Source organism: Electrona antarctica (genome assembly GCF_951216825.1).
Source record: "Electrona antarctica genome assembly, chromosome: 5".
Lineage (NCBI taxonomy): Eukaryota > Metazoa > Chordata > Actinopteri > Myctophiformes > Myctophidae > Electrona > Electrona antarctica.
Genome location: NC_136810.1, coordinates 42,732,374 through 42,758,661, shown reverse-complemented (window position 1 = coordinate 42,758,661; position 26,288 = coordinate 42,732,374). Strand labels below are relative to the sequence as shown.

Here is a 26,288-nt window from a genome sequence, read left to right as displayed (position 1 = left end):
CTGCTGCTGATAACCCCTAGACATAAAACAACATGAACTCATGGGCATCCTGCTGCTGATAACCCCTAGACATAAAACAACATGAACTCATGGGCATCCTGATGCTGATAGCCCCTAGACACAAAATAACATGAACTCATGGGCATCCTGCTGCTGATAACCCCTAGACACAAAAGAACATGAACTCATGGGCATCCTGCTGCTGATAACCCCTAGACATAGAAGAACATGAACTCATGGGCATCCTGCTGCTGATAACCCCTAGACACAAAAGAACATGAACTCATGGGCATCCTGCTGCTGATAGCCCCTAGACACAAAAGAACAGGTCAATGAAGAAGATACACAGTAAAAGACTTCATTAACACTAATGATGCTAATGACGTCGTGGATACATATACATGTCTTTAGAATCAAAACCACGGGGTGCCTTGGATGTGTATAGGCGTCATTAGGTCTTTTTTTATTGATATCAAACCATTATATATATAAAAAAAAGAAAAAAAAGAAAACTTGTTTCATGTACACTGCGGTTCACTTCCTTGTTTACGGCCCCCCCAATATTCTTCTATTGTTAACTCGGAGCACGCCTTTGGTGCAGATCTGCGTCATTCGAATTAATCTGACCTAGGCCTCTTTTACACGGCGACCATCTCCAGATAAAACGGCAAAGTCCTGTTGCGTTCTCAATTTTTATTGACCCTTTACACGAGAACACACACTTTATGAAAACGCTATAATGTCGCTAGGTGGCAATAACTGGCTGCCAAATAGACCAGTCACCCACGTACAAGAAGAAGAACCCCTTCACGCAACCCTATTGGGGTTTTGAATGATTCCAGAACACAACGTGGTTGTGGCCGTCGCTCGCTGCCTGCTTTCTATAGGCCTATCTCACAGCCCTTCCCCACCCCCTTTTCTGAGCCAACATGTCCATGAGTAAGGCTATGGACCAGAGCTACATCCCTACCTGCTTTCTCTGCACCATTTAAGGCCGTTTCCAAATGTTAAAATGTAAAAGACCAATATTATTATGAAGAAAACAAGATGGTAAGACAGCTAAAACAAATAGAATAAAGTTTACCTTCAGAAAAAGCGTTGTTTATGGCTTCTGAATGTAGGTCTTTTAACATGTAATGTCTATGGAGTGACGTCACGTCAACACCACTAGGTCTGGAAAGGGGGCGGGGAATGGCTGTGAGATAGGCCTATTAACCCATTTGATTTTTCAATAGCTAAAGCATAACATAATGCTAACACCAAAATGGGTTAACGCATCGAGGTGACAGACAGGCTGACAGGCAGCCCAGAGCATGCAGGCAGAGCGCGCCACGGGATGGTTATATATTTTACAATACATTAGGCTACATAAACTCTGCTGCCGCGGCTGCCGCCTATCACAAGGCTTTTTATTTACATCATGGTTTTACATTCACCATTGCTGATGAGCAGCCTTGTTCAGGAACTCCATTATATCATATATGGCTCTGCATTAATGTAATAAACATACCGGTATGCGCTGTGAGCCAACGTGAGCCATGATGTCATACGTTTTGCGGATTCACCGTTTTGCCTGTTTACACGGAGAAGGGATAAAACAGCGTTCTCAAAGATTTCCACTCTGGAAGGTGGTTTCACTTTGTTGCGTTTTCGATATCACACAAAAAAAAACTGTCCCGATATGGAGCGTCGGTCATTGCGTTGCGACGTAGCCTGAACCAATCAAATAACCAATAAATAGTAGCGTGTAGATCTCAACCAATAAAAGTGTTTGGGGGGCCATGAAACCTCGCTCAAATAGAAACTCTGTGAGCGAATATATTATTATAATAAACAAGTGTTTCCATTGAGTACCTGAAACTTGGCATGATTTTCCAAATGACATAGAATAAGGAGTCTGGGCTGAAGGCAGTCTGGCTTCCTTGCCACAGGGAGCACAAGGTTTTCCTGAACTCCTCCACCAAGGACCTGATGAGAGCGCACACACACACACACACACACACACGCACACACACACGGTTTATTCCACGGCCCATAAGAGACGATGTGATCCTCGTCTCTGATGGGGAGAGGCGACAAGTAACATCCGGTCGTGGGTTTTGGCTTAATTAATTAATCCTGGCGGCCAAACAGTTAATCGCTCTCATTTTGAGCATTCCAGCACACACCTGCAACTTTGTAGAGTTTGTGTATACTCCAAGCAGCAACACTGCCCCAATTGAAAGATGCCACGTTTATCCTTTGCTGCCCCAACCCTGTGGAATGCACTCCCCAAAAGCCTCCACCCTCCAAAACCACCCTCAAAACCCAACTCTTTTCACAGTTTAGTGTTTTTATCCCTTAGCTTTTAGTGTTTATTTCTTTTTCTAATAAAGTTGTTTTTATTTTGTTGCTATTCCTCTGCCCCCCATGTAAAGAGTCTTTGGGTACTTAGAAAAGCACATAACTTTTCTACAAAGACATGGTCTTGCTATATAAACTTAATCTTAAAGTATATCCTGATTTGACATGGCACCCAACTACTGCTAGGGCTAGACAGTGCAATTACAGCATGATTTGAATGACTACAGAAGTTATTTTCACTATTTGTGGGGAAGATCTAACCTGCTACAATATTAAAAACATTTTTCTATAACACTTATTTCTACTGTACTCTCGCTTGCAAAATAGCAATGAATTTCAGGTGAATGCACTGTTCCTGAAAAGGACCTTACACACTGCTGTCCCCTTGGCTTCGGGTGTGGTACATCCTCCTTCCCGCCGTCTTACCACTGCGTAGCGCCACCGCCGGCAGCTCCTTGAAGTAACAACTGAACTGCTGAATGTTGCTGAAAGAAACATGTGACAGGAAACATGCATTTCAGAGACCACGAGAACACGGTGAGAGAAATACAGATGATGCCAGGCAGTACATCAACAATATACACACACGACAGAGAGCTAGGCGGCAGCTATAACAGGCCTTTTAAAACCGTGTTTAATATTTAATATCATATTGTTTGTCCCTCAAACATATTTCTAATGGTTTGAGCCTAAATCACCATTTTGATATAAACAGTCCAAGTCATTTCTTTCTGGCCTCTGAAGCAGTTTTAGCTGCAGTACCACAACGTCCTGATGTGGTGGGGGGACTGATATGCAAATGATTTAATCTTTGAGTCATTATAATACTAATGCTAGATAAACCCAGGCTCGTTTCCATTCCATGTCAGCTTGGAAAATCAACGGCGGTCATTGTAAACAAAGTGGAAATGCACATTTGGAACTGAAGACTGAAGAGGGGAGGAATTATACAAAGTAGGGCGATACTGATGACATCACTGGTATGATCAAATCAGTTGAGCCGTTCCTGAGAGAGCAATATCCATAAAAGCCGCTATATGATGAGAACGCCCGATTGCTCAAAATTGTGTATTTGTGGGGATATAAAATGGTAAATGGTGCATTTATATAGTGCCTTTATCAAAGATTGTGCATTACATTCACCCAGTCACACACACATTTACACACCGATGGCGGAGGAAACCATGCAAGGCACCAACCAGCTCATCAGGAGCAATTCAGGGTTCAGTGCTTTGCTCAAGGACACTTGGACAATAACTCTGGGGGAGCCCGGGTTCGAACCCGGGTTCGAACTGGCAACCTTGCGTTTGCCATCCGGCCACTCTACCTCTGAGCCACCGCCGCCTCTAGTAAAGGGACAGGAACGTGAGGGCACAAAGAAGAAAAGACGTGCAACACACAAAACAGGAATCAAATCTAGGACTTTGCAGTTACGTGGCTGCCGCATTAACTGGTTGAGCTGCCGGGGGCGTCCCAGTAATATACGTGTTGGCTGGAAAACATGGCCTTTGAATTACCTGTGGTTACTTACCAAGCAGCCAGCCTAATCCCCTGTCTGTGCCCCAGACTGTATTACTAAAGGATGGCTGACCACAGGGGCCCTCCATCTACAAGGAATAGTACAGTACTACTATGCCAGGACGCAAACGCAGCAAGCCACCCAAATGGGACCATATTCACACACCGTCCGCTTTACTATTATCTCGTAATCGTAGCTGGGAAATTGCATCCTGCCTCCTTAGACACACTAAATTGAGAAAGGACGCAATCATGTAACCCTCAAGGGGTCTTGGGATGCAATACTGTACTCAGTACTGTAACATCGTTTAAGTAGGACTATAAAATGTCCATGGGACCCATCTAAAAAAACACCCGTGGCTCCCGGGACCAATTACATTGAAAACCTATTTACATCACTGCAAAGGGCATACACATAATGTGGTCAATGCCCAAGTTAAGATGCTTACCTGAGGGACTGTAGAATGGCATTCATGAAACACGTGTTGCCCAGATTCCGTAGGCCTGTGGCGCTCACAGCTGAAGTCCCACTCTTAACAGCAAAGAACGACACGTGCAATAAAGTAATGATTAATCCCACAACTGTAAACCCACCATGTTGGTATTCAAAAAACTAATGCATTCATGAATTACATTTGACAGCAATTAAAGGGCTGTCAGCTGAACCTGTGTGTTGTAAATAGGAATGTCCGATATTTACTTTTTTACAGATATCCGATATTGTCCAACTCCTAATTTCCGATACCAATATCAACCGATACAGATATATGCAGGCTTTTTCCAGTGGTGGAAAAAGTACTCATAGAAATACTCTGTCACAAGTAAATTCAACATGTACTTGAGTACATATGTTAGTATCAAAATGTACTTAAAGTAACAAAAGTAAAAGTACTCATTATGCAGAATGTCTCATTTCAAGTTTTCAAATTTATAAAAATAATTTGAAAATAGCAGATCTACAAGCTCACAATGTGTCGCATTGCAACACATTGTGAGCTTGTAGATCTGCAATTTTCAAATTGCTGAAATATAGGGCTGAAGTGTATAATGTATGTAATAATGTATGTAACTAGAATTTCGCGGGCCTTCGGCCCGCTCATCCTAGCGCCATGCGATACGCAAATGGGAATAAGGCAATGGCAAGCCATGATGTTTTCATTTATGCATTTGCTTGGAAAGCGCAAAGTTGGCAAGCTGGCTGAGTGGCCTTGTTTGTTTTTGTGTATTTGCATATGAAAGCGAGCATGGCAAGGCGCAGGACAGTGTTGTGTTCTTATTTTTTATTATTATTATTATTACATGGATTAATATTATGATGTACTGTACTGTACTCTGTTGATATTATAGTTGTTATTAGTGTTGTGTTATATTTTATTATTATTATTATTACATGGATTAATATTCTGATGTACTGTACTGTACTCTGTACTGTTGATATTAGTTGTTATTAGTGTTGTGTTCTTATTTATTATTATTGTTATTATTACATGGATTAATATTCTGATGTACTGTACTGTACTCTGTACTGTTGATATTATAGTTGTTATTAGTGTTGTGTTCTTATTTTGTATTATTATTAGCGTTTTGTAGCGTGTGTGTGTGCGTGCCATTTCAGCTGCATCGCGAGGCGATCCAAAATGCCCCCACAGCGCACACACACACACACACACACACGTGCGTTGTACGCAGCTGTTTTGTGTTGCAGCGCGTTGTTGGCGCGCGCGAGCGCGTGTGTGTGTGTTGTTGTTCTTATCCATATATGCGCCTCGGTTCGTCCCGTTGTACCACGCCAGGTGTCGACGCGGTCGTTCGTGCAATTGTCGTGTTTGCATTATTTTAACTGTGTATGTAATCGCGGCGCTCTCCATCCAAGTTAGAATCAGTGTGTGCTGTGCGGTGTGTGTGTTGTTGTTCTTCTTCTTCTTCGTGGGTCACGTGGTGGGCTTTGAGCAAATGGGAGAGGGAATGTAGTGTTGCCAGGTCCTTTGCCAGGTCCGCGTATTGTAAGCGAGTGGTAGTGTGTGTAAGTAGCGTGTTGAATGGCATTTTTTCTGTGCTTGTTTTCATAGACGTGGCAACAAATTAGAAACAGTAGCCAATGGGAAAAAAGGATGCAGTGTTGCCAGGTCCGCGAGTTTTAAGCGTGTTGTAGTGTGTGTGAGGAGCGTGTTGTTTTCTGGGCTTGTTTGCATAGACCTGGCAACAGTGTTCCGTGGGCCGTGTGTGAGTGTGTGCGTGCGGGGGTGTCGGTGCTTATGGCGTTTTTTTGTTTATTATTGATATTGATGTCGTTTGTGAGTGTGGAAGGCAGGCGGCTTTAGTGGCAGTGCAATGACAATTGTTCCGGGGGTGGTGTTGAGTGTCAGTGTGCTGCGCGACATGAGGAGATAGCCGTGGATCGACGCGGAGGGTAAGTCTGTGACGTGTTAGTGTGTTTAGTGGGTTGTTGCAGTGTGTGTTGCAGTGTGTCAGTGACGTAGTAGCTGGTGACTTTTTTTCCTGGGTTGCGTACAGCTTTTTGGGTACACCTTTTCAATTGTATAATAGATAATAAAAGTACTGGTAACTAAAGTTTTCAAATAAATGTAGTGGAGTAAAATAAAATAGTTGCCTCTGAGATGTAGTGGAGTAGAAGTAAAAGTATTGGAAATTGGAAATACTCAATTAAAGTGCCAATAACTGTACTTAGTTACTAAGTACTAAGTAAGTACATCACATAGATGTTGAGGCCTATTTGCCAGTGCAGAAGCATAATTGCCTCGATGCATGAGATAACGAGAACCAATGAGGACCAGGTGCACACTGCACACACACTCTGCCGTGCTCTAATGTGAAAATGACTGAAGCTCATTTCTCTCCAAAAGCCCATATGGGATATTAAGGCCCATATGGGATATTAATTAAGGATTACTGCGATTATGGTAGTCTCACATTTCATACCACACACACACACCATACAGTAAGAACTCCTGTAACTTTTTAAAAATGAATATAAATTAATACATTTGGTCACGAAGCAGCCTGGTAGTCTGATGCTACGTGTAACTCAAGGCTCAACGAGTAGGACAGTTGTGAAAGGCCAGAATAATATTGTAATGTATGGAGTGCCGAGTCTCCACCTGCAACCACACGTGACTTCCACCCAAAATAACCCTGGAGCTCACTTCTAAACACAAAATGAAGCGGTGTTGCGGAAGGTTTTTCTCAAAAGAATGATAGTGAGGTTACTTGTAACTTGTGCAATGTATCGATGAAATATACCTCGAGTACACCCGCGATGAAATATCACCTGTAGTAAACATCCAATGCCATCATCGTCTGGCTCAGGCAGGGAAGTACACAAACTATATCTGCCATGATATCAGGAAGACAGACGGTGTGATGCATGGAGGACAGAGGACATAACCCAGAAAATATGTCTCGGATGGTCGAAAAATATATCCTGCCCATCAGTGTCGTCAATGGCGAGGGTTTTCAGGAGTTGCTGGGCTACATTGAGGCGATCCATTACCACATGCAATATTACCCATTACCACATCAACACAGACCCGTCTAATTGAAGCCCATTTTAAAGAAGAAAAGAAAAAGGTTGCTAAAAGCCCAACTGGCTACTGGAGTTACACATGTGGCTCTTACGGCACTCACCACCACAGAGAGCTATTTGACAATTACATGCCACTATATTGACAAGGAGTGGAACGTTAATTCAGCAGTCTTATGATGCAGTATGGCCGACAGACACACTGCAGACAACCTGGCAGGTAAACTCAATGATGCGGTGGGGGCTGGAAAGTTGTGCTACGAGTACGAGCTGTGGCTCAGGAGGTAGAGCAGGTCGTCCAATGATCCCTGGGTCGGCGGTTCGAATCCCGGCTCCTCCTGTCCACATGTCGAAGTGTCCTTGGGCAAGACACTGAACCCTACATTGCCTCCAATGAGTTGGTCGGTGTGAGCTTGCCACCATTGGTGTGTGAATGTGGGAAGTGAGGACGCTGGCATCGACTGTTCGCCGCTTCACCTCCCAATGTATGAATGAATGAACCATTGTAAAGCGCTTTGAGCACTTGGAAAAGTGCTATAAAAATGCAATTCATTATTATTCATTATGTGTTCATGATAAGGCACGTAACGCTGTGTGTACACCAATTCCCCCGCCGGGGTGGACTGGGTTCCATGTTTTGCACATACACTGCAATTGGCAATCAACAACGGGTTTGTAAATAGTGCATTTAATTACGGAGAAGAAAGAAAAAAAAATTGTATTTGCCTTTTTTATGGGTAAAATAGCACATTTTAACACTTTTCCTTAGCGGCTAGCGGTTAATTATCCGGTAAGGCCTAATGGTAACCGGTTAATAAAATGTCTCCAAATGGCCATCCCTAGTGTAATGTGGAAAAAGCCTGCGTACCAAAACAGTCCTTTCTTTCCCAAATTATGTAAACACATCATCCAAAAAGCAGTGTTGGAAACAGGCATGACGTCTTGGCATACATACATTGTCTTTTAAGACCTTGCCGTCTGGTGACGGGCTGTCCGAAAGTTTCCTTTTTCTTTGTCGGTCACCAGTCAGTGATGAGCTGCAGGAGAAATTGTTTCATATGAAGACTACTCTTTGCATGCTCGTATTACTTAACTTATACATTAGCAATGTATGGCATAAAAGCTTTATCTTGGCTTTTTACATGACACTTGAGGATGAGGATGCTACATTTATTTATTGTAACCGACTGACTGTACATATGTCAAAAGGCATAAAAAAAGCATAAAATACAGTTCTGGTCAAAGACAATGGCCATAATAGTGAACACATACTTACTTTTCCAAACTCTGAAGATGCTCCCTCACCTTCTGAACCTGTCCAAGTTTGGTGTCGTTGACAACAAAGTCATCACACCTGTAGCTACAAACACACACCAGACAAAAACAATTCACTTACATTATGAATTCACCTTCACGTGTGGAACTGGAAGTCAGTGGAAGACATATCTGTTGGGCGTAGTACAACAATTTGCAAACACAGATTTGTGAGCTGCTGTGATAGGAGAAGGATGTCAAATGGAACATAACCACCTTAAAAGACTACTAATCATGATGTGTATTCCAGCACTATCTGCATCGAGTGACCTCGGTACATAGAAATTGATTTATCGGATATTCTGACTTTCAACTGTACATACATTTTGTTTTGATTGTATTGTTCCACCTTTGCTTTGGCCATGTAAACATGTTTTCTCATGCCAATAAAGCCATTTGAATTGGATTTAAGTGTCAATGCAAAGATAACTATGAAAAAAATGGTGACTGTGACCTAATTTTCATTTGTGTCAAATATGTTGAAGCATGTAATATTTGCTGATGGTTTGTAATGGAGATGACATCCAGCAGCTTATGATGGTCTTAATAGAAATAAGTAAATACAAAGTCTGGTTTGATAAAAAACATCATTTTTCGACCAAGGTCGAGATCATGGATTTCACAATATTGATAGAAATAAATGATCTCTAAATCTAAATAAAACAAAATGTATGGGGTTCGTAAACCACCAGATACAAACAGACGTTCAGTTAATAGATAATAAAATAGAAAGAGTATATGAAAACAAGTTCTTGGGAGAGATTCTAGACCACAAGCTCTACAGGAAACCCCATATAGAATAATATGCGAGGGCTAAGATGGCAACGAACATCTCAATCAAAAATAAGGCAAAACATCTACTCAAGCCCAATTCATTACACACTCCGTACTGTGCAATGATCCTACGGTACCTGAACTACTGCTCTGAGCCTGAGGTAACACAAATCTATAAACTAATTACACTCCAAGAAAATGAACACTAAGAGTAATAAACAATGCAACCAGAGACAAAATGTTTTTATAATCGTCATGGGGGCCCGCCCCCCCCTCCCCCCGCTACCAAGTGTATGCCAAGTGTTTTTCCTAATATTGTTTATCGTTTTGATGACCCGTTATTTTTTCATGTTTCTGATGTTTTGATGTCTTTACAGACAGGTTTTTAATAACCTGTCTGTAAAGCACTTTGTGACTATATGTTTGGAAAGGTGCTATATAAATAAAATGAATTAATTCAAAACATAAATCAATTCAAAACTAGACTAAAAAAAACTATTTGATAGGTACGCAAATGAAGAGCTATAATTTACATTTAACTAACGAAAATATGAGGTAGTATACATGCAATATAATAACACTATAAAGTAGGAATGATATTTAAGATTGCATAATCACTAAATCATATTAAAAATACTAAGTTACCTATACATACTATGCGATGCTCGTTGCCATCTTGGCCTAATCAGATGAACAATGTAATGTATTGATCAATACGCCATTGATTAATATATATATATATATATATATATATATATATATATATATATATATATATATATATATATATATAATTGTATATTACACACATACTGTACATATGAACTTGGGGTCAAACCAACCCAGCTTCCCATAAGGCCATACACACACACACACACACCGTTGTGGGAAATATGAAGACTCAAATTTATATAGTATATATAGTATATTGTTCCATGCTAGTCTGTCTGCCTGAATAGGTATCACTGGGTAGTTCCTGTCTCAGGAGGGGGGCGACAGCCAAGAAGGTCATGTTTATCTGTGGACCCGCTTCTGGGGTATAAGAGAGGACCTACGGAGAAGCTGAGGGGGTGGGATGGAGACGACGAGAGAGAGATGTACTGAGAGAGAAAGTTTGAGTGATACAGGCTAAGCCTGCTAGACTGAGAGATGTTGTTTGCTTGTTGCTGTTCTTCTGAATAAACTTCTAAGATATACATTCACCCGGATGGACATATATTATTTCCATAACAACACACTCAGGGTTGCATGCGAATTGCGCCATCTAGTCTGATAACCTCTCCATTGATCATGGGATTCTCAGCCAATGATGTCACCATATGGGCAAACTCTGCTGGGTCTCCCAGGCGCGAAGGGAAGGGCACTTGGCGAGCCAGGAATGATTTCACTTTTTCTGGAAGGCCAGCCAGCAAAGGTGTGGAGAACAGACCGGGCGCTATAGTGACCACTCTGATGCCCATGGGCGCTAGATCTCTTGCGATGGGTAGAGTCATTCCAACTATTCCGCCCTTGGAGGCCGAATACGCTGCCTGGCCCACCTGTCCATCGAATGCTGCTACACTTGCAGTGTTGATGATGCAGCCTCTGTGTCCGTCCGCATCTGGCTCGTTCTTTCCCATCTCCTTAACGGCCAGGCGAATCACATTAAAGGTCCCACCGACGTTCACAGTGAGGACACGTTGAAAGTCCTCCAGGCTATGAGGGACGTCCCTCTTGAAGTTGTAAGTCTTGAGGGCCAAGGCGATGCCAGCACAGTTCACCGCCAGGTCCAGCTTTCCAAACTTCTTCCTGGCCAGAGCAACAGCCGACGCCACATCTGCTTCTGAAGTCACGTCCGCGGGTGCAAAGGCACAGCGGTCTCCGAGGCTGGCCGCTAGGGCTTGTCCGTCAGAAGAGGGGAGGTCGAGGATCACGACGGACGCCCCGTGCTGCACTAGTCGCTCTACCGTGGCCCTTCCCAGTCCAGACGCCCCGCCTGTCACCAGCCCCACCATGCCCTTGATGCTCCTAATGTTTGCCATGCTCATTCACTCGTCAGTCAGCCGGACGGACCGTGCATTTCACCTAATCCGGATTTAATTTATATATTCTGTAAACTAACCAATACCCATATATGGGCATATAAAGATGACCTCAGATAATTGGACAATGACTTGACAGATGCAGAGATCTCCATATATGGGCATATCGGTCAGATCGCCGGTGCAGCGTAAGCGTGAGAGGCAGCGGCCCGAACCTTTAGTATATTAAATCACACACGTACTGAAGTGAGGGGCGGTCTTATCATCATACAAGACATAACGTACATCATCTCTTTCCGGCCAATCACAATTGGCGTCCTCACTTTTCTGTCCTCACTTTTTATCCTCCTTTCTGTGGCTCAGCTAATCAGATCGTCGCTATGGGATACACACGCACACACAAAGCTGGGCCCCTCAAAAAGATCTATAAATTGTTGATAGGAAACCAATCTACAGTTCAACACAACAAGTGTAATAACACACCAAAAGAAAAATATTTAGCAGAAGCTCTTATCCAGAATGTCTTTTCCCGGGACATGTGGGTAACACATGAATTTGATATATGTGTTCCTCCATCCCAACATTACCGCCATTTTATCCAATTTCTGTTCCATTTTATTGGCTATGAGGCTCATGTACTCATCACATGAAATAATCGCTCCTGTGTGTGTAGGCCTAAGGATCTATGATGTCTCAGGAGGACACTTACCAAAAGGCCTAAGGATCTATGATGTCTCAGGAGGACACTTACCAAAATGTGCTGTAGTTACTGCAGTCCATGCAGACAGAATGCTGAGCCTTCTCCTTGTCTCGTTGGCTCTCCTCAAAGTGTTTCTTTGCATGTCCATTGACGTACCTTCAAAGACAGGGATGTCTTAAACAGACTGCATTCTGTTCAACATTGGTTCATTAAATGATAGAATTTAACTTTTTAAATCAACATAATCAACAAACATTTTTTGCAAACTATTCCCAAGTGTTGATGAAATAAGGCAATTCTAAATTCCTCTACACTACTAAATGGAAATTAATATAAAAGCTTATTACCTGCAAGTAATATGATAATACCTTTGTTGTTGTATTATTTCTTAACCGAGTTTACAAAGAGAAAGCAACCTTAAAACACACAATATAAATTATAAAAGAACACAAACACCGTACTTACCTTCCACAGTGCACGTTCAGACAGCTGAGACAAACCCATGGGCTTTTGTTAGATCTGCAAACTGGACATGTCAGGGATAAGACAAGTTAGTCCATGGTCTCTGCGGTCTAATCTTGTAGTCTAGTTTTTGTAACGAGCAGACAAGTGGCATGGTGGTACTAGATCAGTGGTTTTCAACCAGTGGTCCTTGAGGAGGTTCCAGGTGGTCCCTAGCTAAATGATGGAGTCTGTAACCAAATGGACCCTTATTAAATATTTAACTCTTGAATCTTTAACACTCTCAAGAGTTAAATTGTTAAACTGTCTCTCCTATTGGTACCAACATCAATACAGCATGGAATTCTGCCTGGACAAAATTGTATCCAACGACAACAAAATATTGAGGCAAGGAAGCAACCAGGTGCTCAGGAGGTGTGCAGGTATACAAAGTATAAAAATAGTAAAAAGGTGCTCCTGGGATCAATCGGGATAACATGTCTATAGAAGAAAATCGGAGATCCGGGCACACTTAAAAGTCAAAAAGGAGGAAAACTTTATTGATTTTTTTCCTCCTTTTTAACTATTAAGTGTGCCCGGATCTCCGTTTTCTTTCTATAGACAAGAAAATATTCTTTAGTTTTGGGTCTGAGAGGCTAAATGTCATCAAATGGTGGTCTGTGGCTCAAATGCCGAAAACATAATGGGCCTGAACCTGATACAATTTTTTTCAGACAGAGTACGAGTACAACTACTTCATTTTTAGTACTCACTACTCACGATACAGAGTACCGATTCGAGTACTTTTTATTTTTGTTGAGTAACCACTGGCACCGTCATGCCTTGTACTTGTAATGATACTGTAATGTTCAATTACCAAAATAATAATAGCCTGAAACGATTAAGAAAATATCAAATTCCAAAATGTTCTTTATTTTGCTTAATATTAGCAATAAAACATTTTGTTCTAACTAGTGTCAATTGAATGTTTTGGTACTCGGGTCAGAGTATTGGCCCGAGTAGCCGATACCAATATCGGTATCAGGATTGATTGATTTAAGTATTTATTAACAGTTTGCAGAATTACAGTAGGCTACATTTCAAGCACAACTCAATACAAAAACTGTAAACTGTGAGTGGACGATCCAAATAAAGCATTACACTTGTTTACAAGAGGGTCCACCTTGTTAAATTCACCATAACATTTGAGACGTACAAATATACATTTATATATAGCCATAAACAGGAAATCATCATAGAGGGGGTGATAAGGGAAAAAAATATACAGTGAGGGGGGGGGGGGGATTCAGACACACCCACAACCTCTGGTGTTGTGGGTGTGGACTTTGTTGACATTAAGGAAGTATTTAGACAGGTACATGGGTATCTTGGTGGTGTATCGAATCTTGTGGACCAGACCCATTGCAAGATTCTGTACTCGTCAACCCAAAGTGGGCAGGGGTGAGGTGGGTTCGGGGGGTGAGGCCAAGTAGTAGCCTGACCAGTTTGTTTTGGGAAGTCTGTAGCCTTGTTTTAAGGGCCTTTGAGGTGCTGTGGTACCAAGAGGTGCATGCATAGTCGAAGAAGCCTTGTACGAGGGCTCCTGTTAGGGTCTTCAAGGTGTTTTTGTTGACCAGTGAGGAGATCCTGTATAGGAATCTTGTTCTTTGGTTGACTTTTTTGATTACGTTGGTGGCCATTTTATCACTGGAAAGATTTGCCTCCAGGATGGAACCTAGGTAGGTAATTTCATCTTTGTGTGATAATATTGTCACCCACTCTAACCAAGAAGCCATCTGCCTTGCTGAGATTACTATTTGATCCAAATAGAATGGATTCCGTTTTTCCCAGGTGTAAAGATAGTTTGTTATCAGCGAGCCAGGTGCAGATTCTACCGAGTTCAGAGCTGACTGAGGTCCTTTTCATCCTGCAGTTTGCTCCGAGACCAGCAGTGCTAAGTCATCTGCAAACAGGAACAAGTTGCAGTCACAAGCTGATGTCATGTCGTTTACATATTAGGAACAGTAAAGCCCCTAGTATGCTTCCTTGTGGAACGCCACAGCTCACTGGGAGGGGGGTGACAGTGTTCCATTCACCTCCACCATCTGTTCTCTGCCCTAGTAGGATTGCATCCAGCTCACTGATGTGCTATCAAAACCAATTGCTTTTAGCTTGTTAACCAGTATGAGTATGGAGTGGTTCACGGTGTCAAAAGCCTTTGAGATCCAGTATGAGCCATTATGATAGTGGTGTATTATTTATTTTGTTGGCAATATTATTTTTGAACACTTGGTGGCGGGCTTTATATTTGACTAGCACTGGGTGTGTATAGACCAATTATTTGTTTACAAACATTGGGACTGGGCGGGGTGACTGTTTCATGTAATCAATTCCCAACAGATCTCAAAACCTGTTGTTTTGGGGAGCGCTGGTTTCAGTCCATTCAACCTCCTCTTGTGTGTTGACTAGTGAGATGCACCCTAGGAGACATTTATACTTCAAAGCGCAACAGTGTTGCGCACAGAGAACAGCTGATATACAAGCTCACATCGCATCACAGATGCGACTGTTGTGAGCGTAGAGGTCTGCATGTGCGACACCATCGCGGGACGAAGCATACATTATACTTGATGGACTGCAGGTGCGTGTGCAGCCGTGCACAAACAGGCTCTGCTGCCGTGATCATGAGCGCACCTCCCGTTCTTATGACAGCGACTGGAGGTGTGGTTTTGAGGACAACTGTTTTGAATTGCTATTATTGTTCAAACACAACAGAAACCAAGGACTATATATTTCAAGGGCGAGAGATCACAATAAAAATCCTAATCATTCTTCCTCCACACTGGGAGAAAAACAGCATCTGAAAGTTTCATGGGGCATTTTTTTACACGCGAGTGCAGTTAGAACTTTTCCATTGCATTTTATGAGAGGTGGTGTTCTTCTGCTGCCTTTATGCGCACGCATGCTTTTTCTTATCAGTGTGACGTCGTCTGTTAAGGAGTCTATTTAGAGGGCACACAGGTGCTGTGATTCAGATGGAACACAGGACCATGGGAGCACACCGTTCCTACGAGCACTCAGAAGGGAAGAACTACAGAATTGCAACTGAATATCACATGGTAAATTAATTTCAACTGCTACAAACTTTATCCAATAAATACCCTCAAACTGGAATCTTTGCTTGGACATCCATCTGTTATCTTTTCTGTGTACTGCGTATAGGATCACTCCCACCATGCCTGTGATAGTAACGTGCCACAACGTATAGACATTGGAAAGTGAAGGATGGCCGTTACAATGACCATGCCGCAGTATTTGCCAGCATCCACCTCGTGTTTGATGTGATCGCTCAAATAGAGGATTGATTGATTGAAAATTTTATTAACAGTTTGCAGAATTACAGTACATTTCAAGCACAAACTCAATACAAAGGCTGTTAACTGTGAGTGGACAACCCAATTAAGCATTACACTTGTTTACAACAGGGTCCACCATGTTCAATTCATCAAAACATTTAGAGACGTACAAATAGACACTTCTATATAGACAAAGAACAGTACAGGAGGAGGCATGTGTCAGTGGAGTGGGATGTTCTGAAGCCAGATTGGAATTCATACATTAATTTATTTGTGGCAAGATACTTTTCAACCTGTTCATAGACTTTTCTCCATTACTTTAGAGATGGAGCTAAGAACAGAAATAGGGCGGTAGTTGCCGGGGTCTAATTTACTCCCTTTCTTATGCAGGGGGGTTACTTTGGCCAGTTTGAAATCTTGGGGGACCTGTCCATGTTTGATGGAGAGGTTTATTATGTGGGTGATGATTGGAGCTATAGAGATGGCTGAGTCTCTCAGAAATTTGGAGGGAATATTGTCATGGCCAGTGGCCTTGGAGTAGCCTGGCTAATAAGCCAGACCGAATCAGCCGTTGGCAAAAAAAAATGCCACACGACAGTGTGATTTGAGTCTGGCTTATTAGCCAGGCTAGGGTTTGGAGGGCACTCAATTTCATAAGTACCTCATCAGTTGTTACCATAACTAGTTTAAAATCGTCTTTACAAACACATAGGTTTCTGTAGACGGTTTTAATGTGCTCTACACCAAAGAGCCCACTGTGGGAGGGCAGTTTGTTAACCAGCGTTGTTGCTATGTTTGTAAAGAAGATGTTCAAGTAATTGGCGGAGTCTCTGAGAATTTGAGGGAATATTGTCATGGCCCGTGGCCTTGTGGGGTTGAAGGGAAGGGCACTCAGTCTTTTAAGGTCTCCTCAGTTGTTACCATTGTCAGTTTAAAATCATCTTTACAAACTAGGTTTTTGTAGAAGGCTTTGATGTCGCTCTACACCAAACGCACGAGAGTGGGAGGGCAGTTTGTTAACCAGCGTTGTTGCTAAGTTTGTAAAGAAGATGTTTAAGTAGTTGGCTTTGGCTACATCAAGCCTGTCAGTGATAAAGGTGTCGTTCGATTTAATGTTTGTTTGTAAACCTGGTTTTTTGTTTCTGACCGCAGCCTAGTTGATTGTTTAGTAGCTTCCAGAGCTCCCGAGGATTGTTTGTTTTCCTCGGGACAACACTAGCCTTGATATGAAACTGGTTGAAAACTGGTTGAAAACCACTGTGATAAATTGATACACAAAACAAAATCACATGTTCTTACCACTGCAGCACCAGGAGGACGGAGTGCCATTCGGGAGTCTTGAGGAATCGACGGCAACACACACATTTGAGTTAAGATGAGGGCACTCCATCAATGTAACAACTAAACAAACCAGGAGCTACGACTTAACATGGATAATAACACAAAACCAAGTTAAACAGAAAGTGAATTCTACTGATTAACGTAAACCCCAACAAGAGAGCTGTAGCTAGCACACAAACTGTTGTGCTATTAGCACGTTTTTAACTCCTGAAACACGCAGCTGTTCATTCGGAATAGCCAGCGCCAATGTGATTCATAGATTTAATTAAAACGTGTTATTTTCCTCTCCGGTCATTTAAAAAAAGACAAATGGAAAGTGGTAAATGTAACTGCGTTAGGTAGCATTCATTAAGGAAATGACGTTGTTTTTGTTTTTTTGCCCACTGTTGCCAGATTGTGTGAGAGAAACAAGCTAATAGCCGATGTACAGCGACGCGTTGTGAGCTTGTAGAAGAAGAAATTTTGAAAAAATGTGGAATATTTATACACAAATCTTGTAGCCTATGGGGATTCCTGGCATAACATGTTTTCAGATTGGGGGGGGGTCTGCAGACAAATATTAATGTGGGGGTCCTTGACTTGAAAATGTAACCCTGGTTTAAACACCATTAGTAAACGAGCCCAAAAAAACGCAACCCATAACTACCAAAATGTACAAGCAACTTTACAGGGAAAACAAGATTATAATAAATCGCTTATAATAAACGGACATGGCAACACTGGTTTTGCCGGCTTCGCCTTCCTGGCCAAAAATGTCTCTTAATCCCATAGCCCGGAGGAACGGGCCTTGCTGTCATTGGCTACTGGTCAGAGACATTTTTGGAGTGGCCTTGTGGTTAGAGCAGAGCAGTGTCCCTGAAACTGGGAGGTCGGGGTTTCGATCCCCAGCCGGGATTGCCATCCCATCCAGTGCCGTCTCATGATTTATATATCTATGCTCAAACCAAGTGGAAGTGTGTAGAGCGAGTGGCAAGGAGCTAGTTTCAAAAAGGGGGAAAGCCTCCTTGCTTGGCACTCAGCATCAATGGGTTGGATTGGGGGTCAAATCCCGAGTGCGGCGTACGCTGCGGCTCACGGGGCTCACCGCTCGAAGAGATGGGTCAAATGCGGAGAACAAATTTCACTGCAGACTGCAGTAACGTGTGTGACTAATCGTACGACTTTGACTTTGACTTACTTAGTTTGTAAAACTATCACACATCAGACTCCTAATCACAAGTTATGATCAGATAATGGATATATTTCAGTTAAGGTTAGATCATCAAGATTCAAGATTCTTTATTGTTACATCCCATTATAATACAAGTATTTGCAGTAACATGAGGAATAACAGGGTTTTTTTTTTAAGTTGTGATTTCTATTATGATATTTTTAGATTTTAATCTAAATAGAATCATCTGAAAATGTTGTATGAAGATTGACACATTTCATATTCAAACGGAAACATTTCATATAAAACAAAAGCAATGACGTGTCTGGTGAGTCTTCACATTCACAAATCAAATCAGTATTATATGTTGTCCCATGAAAACTGATTATTTGAATTATTGTAAGGGAATGTATAACTACAAAATAAGGTCCTGGCTCAATTCTGTCTCAATTCATCCATTACTATTATTAGGTTTCATGACATTCATTTTCATTTATTTTTCGATTTTCTTTTTAAATATTGTATGTATCCCTTTAAAACTGATGATTAATTAATGTTCAAAAATAGCATATGTACAAGCCCACAATGTGTCAGGATGTGATATGTTAGATGTAGCATGTTAGATATTAGCATATATTTACAATTAGTAGCCTAAGTAGTAATAAGTAGGGCTTGGGTAACACGTTATACAACATTATAACTTTGCTATAGCTAAGTAATCTTTGAATGAAGACTGTGAACTATTAATATTGTACTCAAGTTGTTTTCACATACCTTATATCAATGGATTGCTCATAGCCTATATTGGGACATTGTGCAGAGAACAAATCTGCCTATAACTAAAAAGCATAATTTTATTGCTGTCGGAACTCGGGAGGAAACCACCTACAGTAACTCCATTTTTGAGGTTTTGGATAGTGCTATTAAACACCATTTACGTCTGTGTTGTTTCGAAAATATTGAACCAATGGAAAGTAGTAATAAACACTTTGGACAAAACCTCGCAACTCCATTGGACCCTCAAACTGTAAAAAAAAAAAAAAGAAAAGAAAAAGAAAACATAAAAAAAGCAACTAACTCCACCTCCATTTTGGATCCTTACCGACAGCAGAGATATAGTTTTTGGCCATCATTTACACCAACCAATGTACATTCTAAAACAGTTGCTGAGCGAGACAATGTTTGTGCTGATTTGTGATGACTTTCACACATGACAATAAAAAATAATAATGTAAAACTCAAGTGTCATCAATAGCAACACTGATACTGGTACTTTTGAGTGTTTTGTATCAAGACACTCTAGTCACACACAACTAAGTCCATAGAATATTAAAAGTGTCCGTAGTCTATGCCAATTCTATGCCTTTATCGCCTTCGTGAAGAGAAGTTGCCTCTGACTGGGGTTCTTTACTTTTCTTTGGTTCCTTTTTTTCTTTTCTGGGCAAAAAATAAAAGAAAAAAGGTGTTATTATTCAAAATGTATTATTTTGCATATTGAAGTGAAACTAAAGAGAAATTTAAACTACTACCCCTAATTTTGTATTGCTTTCACTGTAGTATTCTGTCTATATTGAAAGGAAAACCCTGAATACTAAAACATGGCCGCTTGTACCTTGACTTCACTGTCAGGACGATCACCATTGCAATGATGACGGCACCAATGATTCCAAGCAGAATTCCAGCGATGAGTCCTGTCAACATAAAAACAAGAGACAAACTTTTGACAGCAGTCAGACAAGAAGCATTCCCATACTATATATGGCTAGTTGGCTACACCATAAATTGTAACTCGAGTGTCAAAAATGTATACCTATATCACATATGTTTTCTACTACTCAATTATTACTCCTTAATTATGAATTGGTCTTAAAGTGTAATTCAACACCAGACTAAAGGTGTGGATTTGCTGCACTCTAAAGTTTACAAACTACAGGTGGATAAAAAAGAGGCTTGGCTGACCTTGGTACAAATAATCAAATACATATAATATGTTTGATTTAGGTGTGCCAATGAATAGTTTTATTTGCTAGTATTAACCCGCCCTCACTATGTAACCTTTTTTTTAATGAATGCATTTTAATTTGGTCCAATCTCTATTAGGCCTATAATTTATAATTGGGGTGGATTTTCTTCTATTGAGACATTTAGATCGTGTCAAAGGTCATGTCTCACCTAAACACAAGCTGACATGAATTTTGACCTGATGGTCAAGATTCAATGTATCGCCCAAGCAAGTAGGCCAGCTCTTTTAGCTCAGTGGTAAACATTTCAGCACTTGAGCAGGAAACCGGGTTCAAATCCGTGGTAGAAGATGAAAGTTACAGTGCTGCTTTAAATAAATAGTATATTATATATTTGATTAATATTCAATATCTTGTAACTAACAATTAAGCTTGCTTGCTAGGTCTACTCTAAACTATACCTGTATATTGAACATGATCTGATATTGCAGACCAATATGAAAGCCATTTACAACGTTTTCAGCATCTATTATTCTTATAGACAATGAGTGCATTAGTCACAATGGGAAGAACTTGGCAGATATGCGTTCCTCAACCCGAGACATGTTATGAGACGAGACGAGACTGGTCACCATGCAGTGGGAAGTCTTCTGGGCGATAGTCCCATGATCCATGGCCACACGTAACACCAGTACTGTTGAGATGTGTTCCAAACCACATCAGAGTAACTTGTAACTTAAACCCTAACATTATAATTCAAGGATTGCGTCACTAGCCATAATTGTATTATACTTCTCTATTTAAAATAATCGTGAGACAGAGATGATACTTGGACCAATATTTGGCAAACATAAAGTTTTCTTATTGAGATTATTTTTAAGCTGTATGCATCTCCTCACCAACGTTAGTGTCTGGTTCATCTTCCTCCAGTTCATCACCTTCATCTAAGAATAAATACAAAAATAAATATCAAACTATTATCCAATGTGATGCAATATTTCCATGTGAAAAAGCACGACAGTTTATAAAATATATGAATAACAATCAGTTATCATACAGTATAAAGACATATAAATATAATGAATGAATTATCCAAAGCATCTTACCATGGGTACCATGAGTATGAGACCTTGGTCCCCGCAAACCCACTGACCTGTTTCACGGCTAGATCATGGTTGGTCAGTATAGGCTAATACTGTATACTGTATAATGGTCTGCTCACCGTGGATTCCAGCACAAGTGGCGTTGCAGATATTCTGGTCGGTAAATCTGTTTCCGTTTCCGAAGCAGCCCGTCCAAAGGAATTTTTTGCATTTGTCATGAATGGAGTCATAGTAGTAGCGCAAATAGTTGCCCGCGCAACCCCCCACTTCATGTTTCAGGTGGCAAGCTGCATCTTCTGTGTTTGGTGAGTGAGTATAGAAGGGATACATTTATCATTTATGGGATTAATGATGTCAACTCTTCAGAGAGGATGAAATTATGATCAAAATGCATTTCCCTTCCCCTTAATTCCCTTGGGCCTAAACATTATACATAATGTGATGGATTTTCACCACTTGATGGCATATTGCTATTACTTGAAGCTGGAATGTGTCACTGCTTCCAAACAATTTCACAATGACATGTTCATCATTAACAGATAAAACAGGCCAAAATGCTGCATAGTTGTGGTTATAATACATGTTCATCTCGTAGTAGGGATACCTGCTAAAATGTCTCTCTCACACAAATGCATGCATGCACGTGACGCACAGGTGCCTCGCACGCACGCACGCACGCACGCACGCACGCACGCACGCACGCACGCACGCACGCACGCACACACACACACACACACACACACACACACACACACACTTAATAAGTTATTATCAGGGTGGCTTAGATGGTATTGTGGATCCCTTCATATAGTTTTAGTAGGCTATAATATGGCAATAAAGGTCTGCTTCAAGTTAGTTCATATTCCAAAGTCCTCAATTGTTAACCCCTCCAGGAGGAATGCCGGAATGGCCGAAGGCGAGGGATTATGTTTTTGCTCCTGTGAGTCTGTCTGTCTGTTGTTTTTGCACGCGCACTCCCAGTACATGGGCCAAGGAAGAACCTCCACCCCAAATGTTTCTAATTGGCCTCATGGTGGCGCTATAATAGCCTGCTCCATGTCTTGGCGTATAACTCTTGAACCGTACAATCAAAGATTCCTTGGATCATTCCTCCGCATACAGGCCATTTGTGCCTGATTAGAGTTAACAACCTTTCATGTTTTCTTCAAAACACACTTTTTTAGGCATGGCATAGCCTACTGTAGGCCTATCTATAGCTGAGGTGTATTTCATTAGTACAGTTTTGTTTTTTCCCCCCTTCTTCTTCTTTGCAATTGTTGTGTCAATTATGGAGTTAACTTAAGGTCATCTTACCATTCAAGGGGTATTTCGCCTCTGCATTTACAGAGCAAGTTCTTATGCACACCCTCTCGGTTGCGAATCGATTGAGATTTCCTCCCTCTCCCTTGTATACAAAAGGATAGCAAATGTCGACGGACTTGTCGTAATACACAGGGAATGAAAGGTTTGCGCCAGTGCCTTCCTCTTTGGCCAAAATACATAAATCTGTAGGTTGATAAAGAGAATAAAAAATACATTATTTACACATTATTTGCAGGTCAAAAGTGTTTTAAATAGTATATAATAGTATTAATATTGTTTAAATAGTGCGTCAGTGCATGTCACACACAGTCAAATCCAGAGTGTTCATTTTAGCTTTTTTGATGCTCTGGATTTTACTGGAAATACATCGCTGAAAATGAACCCTATACACATTTATGATAGATACTCAACTGTATGATTCAGAGCAAAATCATCAAGAGATATCTCTGTTCACATGACTAATGTTTAACCAGCCCCACTCCTTCCTTTTATGGCTGCAGTAAAATGTGTCATTTATGGCTCTGTTTCATGCAGCTCTCCCGCCCTTTATAGATTCCGCAGAAGGCCAGTATAGTTTCTCCCCCGCATAGTAAAAGAAGCTTAAACTTCCCTACCATACTACTTTGGGGGGGAAAGTGACGGAGGGGTACTCCGGGCTTTCCGTAATTATAATGTTGTTACGTTTTACAGTGATGAGGTGAGGACAGCAGCAGTATTTACTCCATCATGCACAGAACAACCAGGCTAGGCTATAGCTAAGTCAGCAGTGATGTCAGTGTTGAGAAGACGTAGACAGGAAATTATGGAGTCAGTTTTGCACAATCATTAACAATGAGTAAATAGCATCACAGGGATATTAGACCTACAATACACGTTCTTACTTATTTGCTCATGTCTACCCCTGGCTAGAGGCAGTTATTGTTGGCTTTAGGTGCAAGTTCCTGCTTGACAATAGGCTACTGTCAATGGGGGGGGGGGGGGGGGGGGGGGGGGAAGCTTTGTAATGGATGCCTACTCCCTATAGGACTTAACACCCACTGGTTCCCGGTCGTGCTCCTCAGAGGCCCCCAGTACCACTAAGCCAATGGATTTGAACTGGTGTCCTTGTCATTAGCTGTCTAGTCAATATAGTTACACCTGGAGCACCTGATGAAATTACAGTTAACCTAGCTGTTGTGATGTAGATTCTAGAAGGCAACCTGGACTGTATTTGAAGATCAGGATCCTGATTTTCAAATATTAAAATCAACAGCAAGTTTAAATATTTATTTAAAAACAATTGTGATGTTCTCTATTTGCATTAATTTACAAAAATAGTTCTTCCTCATCCTCTTCACTGTAAAATGTAGGCCTAAGTCAATGAGGGGAATATTTTGAATGGCATCATGGCAACTTGGCAAGTGTTCTTGCACTTTGAAATCTGTCTTTCTCTTATGTTGTGTGTTGCCATGGCACTACATGTTAAAGAAAAATCCTTGTATTTAACAATAATAATGAAATTAATTACAGATTAATAATTAATCATGATTAATCACCATTCGTAACTATTTACAAAATATGCCAATTTCCTCTGTATATTTCTGTGGGAATGAAAAGATAAATTACTCTCTCTCACTCTCTGTCCCTGTTGTTCCCTCCAGCCATCAGATAACAGAGCGATGACTAGCGCAGAGTAGGTCTGGGGTGTATGGGGCAGGTCATTCTGCGCATGCGTTCATTTTTTTTCTCAAAAATACATTAAAATCCAATCCAAATAAAAATGAAATCTAGCCTAACAGTATGAATGACAGACGTGTAACCTTGATCTACCAGTATACAGTATGTAGGCTACAGTATTGAGGCTTTATGTTGCAGAAGGTTTTTCTCATGCGTTCATTCAGTTTCGTTGAAACTGAATGAACACACCCTGAATATTGATTTAACATCTATACAACCTCATTTGAAATGAGTAGTATTTAATTTAAGAATTTAAGGTTTAAGAAGAAAAAAAAATTGTTCATATACTGTACCTGGAATATCCGAGTAGATGTTGTGGAAAATTGCAAAAGCAATCCCCAAAAATAGAAATTGTTTCATGTTGCTTCTCTTGTGGCTGTCCGTGGAGTGATAGTGGCAGTTGTAAAATAGTGGGACTGGGTTGGTCCTTGTCATCATTAACCTTTGGACCCAAGCAGCAGAAAGTGTTTTCTTTCTCCCTATCACTGTCAGAGTACCAAATGAGGATCGGACCGCAGAGCTCCACCGGACCAGTTTGGCTACCCAGGGCCTGCACATTTGTATATCAGTAATAGCCAATTGGAATGTAATAAGTCTGATCTTATTCTTGATCACATGACTCGTATCACATAATGTGTGCCAATTTGTGTGAGTTTTGGACAAGCATGGCATATACAGGCATATATCACCAACAATGTGACAATGTGAACAATGTGAAGAAACCTTTTTTTCACGGTTCATTCATGATTTGTGGCATTTTGCACAAAACAGGCCCCTCTCACAAACTTGTCACACGAAGCCCGGACAAAATTTGTCATATAAGCCTGGAAAATGTCTCACAGAGTCCAATATCAATCACTCAAGGAGCCTGACAGACCTATCAGAGAAGCCTAGAACCGATACCTCCTCCTCAAGCCCATTTTTTATTATGTTATTTAGTTTTTATATTGGCCTACCTTTAAGGGTCTATTTAGTCCCATTTATACACTTATACCCAGTTATAGGCCTCACTTGCAGCCAAAATACCATGAAGGTTTAGCAATGGTATTGACACAAGTCTACGGGCGTTTCAGAATACTTTGATATATTATTATTATTTATTATTATTATTATATTATTTATTTACTTGATGCGTTCGTTTTCAGTCTACAGTAACAAAAGTCTCTTTACGAAAATAGACGATCACTGTCGAGTTGGATTCATGTTATTATTGTTCATGTGTATTTTCAGACATTTAACCATTTTAAACTGTCAAGACATATAGGGAACTTGACCTTTCACTCTGTGAAACCACTTTGCCAAAAATAACAGATCTACAAGCTTGCTATTTTTGGCAAATGTCCCCCCCCAGAAAAAGGATGCTGGGGTTTAACACAAAGTTATTGGTCTGCTTTCTTTCTTTCTTTCTTTCTTTCTTTCTTTCTTTCTTTCTTTCTCCCCCCCCCCCCACCCCCCCCCCCCTGTGGGTCCCTGATCGGTTTATAACTACTTCGGCAAAATGCAGTAGCAGCAGGTAGCAGTAGGCTAATCGACAAGTTAAATTGTCTACCACACACTTTTTCACTGGAGAGGTTCAGTCTCGGGGCGTCCTGTCCTAGCTGTCCCATGGTGCATGTTTGGTGGAGCGGTGCGCTGCAGGCGCACACTGACCGCTCTTTGAGGTTGCGCTATAATGAGTGACTTGGA

At 41.1% G+C, this 26,288-nt stretch overlaps 2 protein-coding genes across 2 annotated transcripts in view; both read right to left on the bottom strand.

Annotated features, from left to right (window-relative positions):
- Positions 1-17,688, bottom strand: part of usp3 (ubiquitin specific peptidase 3) — a 28,495-nt gene extending 10,807 nt beyond the window's left edge. The window contains exons 1-8 of the mRNA XM_079502445.1: positions 17,308-17,688; positions 12,677-12,737; positions 12,263-12,367; positions 8,679-8,762; positions 8,358-8,439; positions 4,311-4,393; positions 2,715-2,828; positions 1,855-1,968 (exon numbers count right to left, since the gene is read on the bottom strand). Of these exons, the coding sequence (XP_079358571.1) occupies positions 1,855-1,968; positions 2,715-2,828; positions 4,311-4,393; positions 8,358-8,439; positions 8,679-8,762; positions 12,263-12,367; positions 12,677-12,737; positions 17,308-17,398 (734 nt within the window). The 5' untranslated portion in view covers positions 17,399-17,688. The remainder of the gene's footprint in view (positions 1-1,854; positions 1,969-2,714; positions 2,829-4,310; positions 4,394-8,357; positions 8,440-8,678; positions 8,763-12,262; positions 12,368-12,676; positions 12,738-17,307) is intronic.
- LOC306924107 (3-hydroxyacyl-CoA dehydrogenase type-2-like) lies at positions 10,729-11,511 on the bottom strand (the record flags this gene model as incomplete). The annotated part of the gene is made up of 1 exon (XM_079502458.1): positions 10,729-11,511. The coding sequence occupies one exon, from the start codon at positions 11,509-11,511 to the stop codon at positions 10,729-10,731; it is 783 nt and encodes a 260-aa protein (XP_079358584.1).
- Positions 17,689-26,288: the final 8,600 nt, after the last annotated feature.